At 53.5% G+C, this 5212-nt stretch overlaps 1 protein-coding gene across 1 annotated transcript; it reads right to left on the reverse strand.

The window, feature by feature from the left end:
• Positions 1-824: 824 nt before the first annotated feature.
• Positions 825-2201, reverse strand: LOC136142619 (DDB1- and CUL4-associated factor 12-like protein 2). The gene has a single exon (XM_065900891.1). The coding sequence runs from the start codon at positions 2199-2201 to the stop codon at positions 825-827; it is 1377 nt and encodes a 458-aa protein (XP_065756963.1).
• Between the last annotated feature and the right edge of the window lie 3011 nt (positions 2202-5212).

Here is a 5212-nt window from a genome sequence, read left to right on the forward strand (position 1 = left end):
ATACATATTCACTTATGGGTTTTGGAATGAGAAAACTTAAATAAGGGTTTAAGGAGAAAAAGATTGATTTGGTTTTCAGATTAACTCTAAACATTCAATCAGCAGAGCCCCTGCGTTCCTAAAGTGTTCTGACCAAATGAGATTCTGGTACAAAAAACAAGATAGTATAACAACTTTTTTTCAAAGTGAATGAAGTTTTTAAAAAGCGTGTTTAGCACCAACAACTTACAAACTACAAACATGAAGACTACAATTTACAAATGGAATGCTTCCAAAAGCCGGTAATCTAGAACTTGGAATGCATCCTCCCACTGGAACAATGCTATAAAACGACAGCTAGCTTTCCAGAACAGACGTACAAACTGTTAAGAGTGTTCTTAATATACCATCTATCTGCAATGAAAAATAACCAAAACAGCATCATCGTGATACTAGTAACAAAAAAATAATAAAAGAAAAAGAAAATATACATAATTGTAAAACCATGACTGCCTGGCCTTCAAGAGAGAATATGTAAATGACTCAGAGTGAACAGATCCAAGAATGTCAAAAATTTTTGTATAATTCAAAACAATAGTGTTGGACAGGTGTAGAAAAGTATTAAAGCAAAGTTCTGACTGCCTGAAGGACACCTCACTCTCTAGCCCACCCTCTCTCTTTCTTTCTCTCTCTTTGCCTAACACACTGAGCAGAGGTTAAGTTGGGCCCTTTCCACCTGGAAGATAAAAGCCACACAGAGTAAAAGCACAAACACAGAGTGAAGGAGGAAAGCAAGAGGGGACTGGAAGGTGTATCTGGGCACTTTGAGGACACGGAGGCCATCCTTAGCTCCAGAGGCCAGCATAGTTCCCGTGGAGGCCGGAAGGGAGAGGCCCCCCAGCGACGAAGAGCTTCATCTCGGGCCAGTTGTAGCAGTGCGTGTAGAGCGCGTTGGGGAATTCGCCGATGCCACCGAAGTGGTTCACCCACAGGTCATCGTGGTTGAGCCAGCCTCTGCCACAGGTGAGCTTGAGCTTCCTCCCTGCGGGCCCCGGAGAGAAGTGCGGGCTGGCCGAGGCCCTCTCCTCCAGGAACTTCTGCGCGCGGATGTCATAGAAGAGCAGGGAGCCGTGGCCCGTGCCCACGGTGACGATGTGCTGGTAGAAGCTCAGGGAGCGCACACCCGTGCCGCCCTCTCGGGAGCACAGGGGCCGGATGTTCTGCTGGCGCTGCCGCGGATCCAGGAAGGAGACGTGGGACTGGGAGCCCACCGCGTACAGGGACAACTCGTCGCAGTAGGTCAGGCACACGTTCTCTCGGCAGTAGGGCAGCCTGATGGACAGCAGCCTGGACAGGTTGCTCCGGGCTTTCCACAGGTGGAAGTAGCCGTCCAGGGACACGGCTCCCAGCTCCTGGTTCTTGCCGCTGAAGGCCAGGGCCCGCACCTTGCGGTTACTGGGGTTGGTGCTGGCCCTGGGGATGGTCTCCACGTCCCTGGGACGGATGTGGGCGTACACGGGGAGGCCCGCGTCGTTGTGCCAGGCGATGCTGCCGTGGAACATGTCGGGGTCCATCTTCCAGAGCGCCACGGTGCCGTCGCGGGAGCCGCTCACGGCCACCGTGTCGCTCAGCCAGGCGATGGCGAAGATCCAGTCCTTGTGGCCGTGGCGGTCGCCCAGGCACACGGGGTCTAGCGTGGGCAGCTGGTAGACGGCCAGGCTGTTGGGGTTCTCGCCCCCGGTGGCCAGAAGCGTCTTGGAGGGATTCAGCTGGATGGCGTGGATGCCGCAGCTCGGCTGGGCGCGGGCCGACCCGGGCCCGCGGTCCCGCATCAGGGGGATGCGCGTGATCTGGCCCGACTGCACGTCCACCACGAAGAGCGTGTTGCACTTGGTGCCGCACACCACCTGCCTGGCGTTCAGCCACTGCGACGCGAACACCTTGTTGAGGGTGCCCAGCGCCAGCTCGCGCTCCCTCAGCAGCTCGGGCAGCTTCTGCACCGCGTAGCCGCGCAGCTTGCCCTCGAAGCCCGGGAGCCCGGCGCGGCCCCGCGCCCCCACCTCGCGGCCCTTCAGGTAGTGCAGCAGCGAGCGCAGCGCCGCCGGCCGCCTGGGCTTCTTGGGAGGCTGCGGCCCGTCCCCATCCGCAGCCGCCGCCGAGCCCAGCGACGACGCCGCGAGCGCCGGCGCTTTCCGCTTCCTGCTACCTGTTTGCCTCGCCATGGTGGACGGCGGGCGAGTGGCGGCGGCGGGGACGGCTGCGTCGGCCGGGGGCCGGGGCGCCGGCGGGGGACCGGGGGGGCCGCGGGGCGCGGAGCCAACAGAGTCCGGGGCGCGGCGGCGACGGAGGCGAGGGCGGCCGCGTCAGGCGAGGAGAGGCGGCCGGGGGGAGCGGAGCGCAGGCGGCGCGCGGCGGCTAGGGCGGCGGCGGCGCGAAATCGAAGCGAGGGCGGGAAGCGCCACCGCTGGCGCGGCGGGAGCGAAGTCGGTGTGGGACGAGGACGACGCGGGGGGCGAGTGTGAGGGGGCGGAGGCGGCGGGGGGAGCGGGCGGGAAGCTGGTGGGAGGGAGGACACGCCGGCTGCGTGGATGGATTTGTTGGGCCTGGGATGTGCCGGGGGCCTCGCTCTAGGACCCCGAGCTGGCCATGTGCTTCTGACCTAGCTCCCCACTAAATGACTGGGGATATTTTGCCACTCTTAGGACAGCAGCCGGGCAGCCCCTCTGCTGGAACCTAAACAGTTTCAACCAAATAGATGTACATATATTTTTTTCTCCTCAAATTGAGGTCTCTGATCTCCTGCAGTGCAGTGGCCTGAAGGATGCCTTCCGACTGCAGATCCCCGGGGCCCCACACTCTGGTCAGGGAGATGTCTGGGACACCTTGATCAGGTACTGCCTTGAGAACATGGCAGGCTGAGCTGACATGGGAGAAAGGGTGTTCCGTGGAGGTGCTCGCTTCCATTGTAACTCAGAGCCCTGAGACGGTGGAGAGGAAGTGTCAAGGGGAGGGGCAGCTTCTTCCCTGCTCCTAGGTACTGTCCTCAACTCTCAGTCCCAGAGTCTCATGTGCTTGGGCATAGTCCCCTGGGGCTTTAGGGAGAGGTCCTGAGGGATGGACAAGACTTTCACAAGCAGACATGAAGATAAAGAACCTTCCAGAAGGAGGCAACCACAAGGACAAATGATGAACAAGTATAAGCGTTCAGAGGGAGGGCTTAATCTCCGGAAGTGGGTGTTTCATGCTTTGCTCTGCTGTGTCAGGGCAGCCAGTCCAGTGGCAGGCTCGTAGCCAGGCATGCTCAGTTACACAGTGATAATGTGGCTCTATGAGGCTGGTGGTTGATACCCATTCTGCACACACACCTCTCCTCCTAACAAAAATATACATGATGCTTGGTGGGTGGATGCATGGGAAAATGCATTTACTCTTCTGACCAATCAGGGGAGCCCATGGGAGCTGCTTTGCTGCTGCTTCCTCCTCCCTTCCCCTGCCCTGTTTGCTGATTTTTCTTCCTGCTTCCCTCACCCTTTTTGCAATGTCACCTCAAATTGCACAAATTCCAAGTACAAACCATGGGTCATTTACACCACTCTAGTCCCGGTGCTGCATTCCAGTGTTCCCCAACACTGCCCTGCACCCCAGTTCTGATGTTTCCCCATATCATTCATCTCATAGCAACAGAAGATGGTTGCATGGGCTGGTGGTGATGAAAATGAAATTAGGGACGGCTTCATGGAGACAGCTGCATTTTGCTCCCACAAGTTGGGGTGGGGGGCATGGACAGTTCAGAAAGAGGCAACGATGTGTGAAATGGCACAGAGAGTGTAGAGAAGAGGTTCGCACACTTTGGTGTATATTAAAATGACAGGGGCAACTTAATAAATATACATGTACCTTGGCTGTATCCCTAAAGAGTTGATGCAGATGGTTGGGGACCACTCTCTGAGAAGCACTGGTCTAGGCTCTTCTCATCCAGCTCAGGGCAGGGTGTGTTGCAGGTAGGAGAGTAACATCTTTGGTGTACTTCAGGGTTACCCTGAAAATGGACCCCTATCCAGGCGAATATTGTGAAAGCCTTAGCAATTGAAGAGGCTATGATCAGCTCGATGCCAAAGTAGCACGGCCTAGGCAGAGGAATTGTACCTAGTAAGTATATAGAACTTTTACTATATAAGCTTACACCTTTACTTATATTATTATACTAGCAAGCATCGTTGCAGCAATTTTACAAATATTATCTTGTTTAATCCACTGTTATAATAGGGTAGCTACTATTTTGTAGATGAGGGAAAACAAGGCTTGGAGAGTTATAATTTTGTCTAAAGTCAATGAAGTAGTAAGTGATGGATGCAGGATTTGAACCCAAATAGTCTGAATCCATATTCCATGCTCTTATCCACCTCTCAGAGATTAGGGATGTGTCAGGGATTGAGTGAAAGGTTCTGCTAGTGATAGAGATTTAAGCCTTATTTCTTTGCATCACCAAAAATGGTGGGACCCGGCTGTGGACATCTGTGAAGTTGGACGCCATGGGTAAAGATGCTAAGAGCAGCTGTGAAAGATTCTAGAATTCAGCCTATGATCAGTGGCAAGGCTTGCTGAAAGGGGCAGGTCTATAGCTTTTCTGGCACAACAGCCAGACAGATTAACAAGGACCAGTGTAGGTCATCCTGTCATAGAATGAACAATGGGGGTATCCATAGCAAAGAAAAGCTAGAGACTACATCCAGCTCTTTTTTCCTGGGACCAAGTATGCACTGAAATCTAATACTATCTCACAGAAAGGGGAAAGAATCCTTGAAATTACTGATGTTGGACTTTCTACCAGCCAGGTGTATGCAGTTTGGATTCAAATGCAATTTGGTTTAGAAAAACAAGGTCATGTGCTATATCTTCCTCCTACGTTTCATGTGAGAAGATAATACTCATTACCCATACCTCACAAGAACAAGGAGAGGGCTTTGTATGCTCTGGGGAAAGTGGTACCACAGATAGTAGAGCGGTAATCCCTTAATCACTTACTATCACTCCCAAGTCATAACCAATGCCCTTATGTCTGCAGTAGTGGAGGATGAGTATTGTAACTGCAAAACATCATGGAGATACAGGAAGGAAGACTTTCAGTTCTGGCAAAGAGAGAACACCCCTATTCCTTGCAGGCCCTCAACTCTTAGAACTAAAAAGCCCTCGAACATAGCACAGGAAACAAGTAAAGGAAGTCTCTGAAAGA

The sequence above is a fragment of the Phocoena phocoena genome, chromosome X (assembly GCF_963924675.1).
Source record: "Phocoena phocoena chromosome X, mPhoPho1.1, whole genome shotgun sequence".
NCBI classification, from domain to species: Eukaryota; Metazoa; Chordata; class Mammalia; order Artiodactyla; family Phocoenidae; genus Phocoena; species Phocoena phocoena.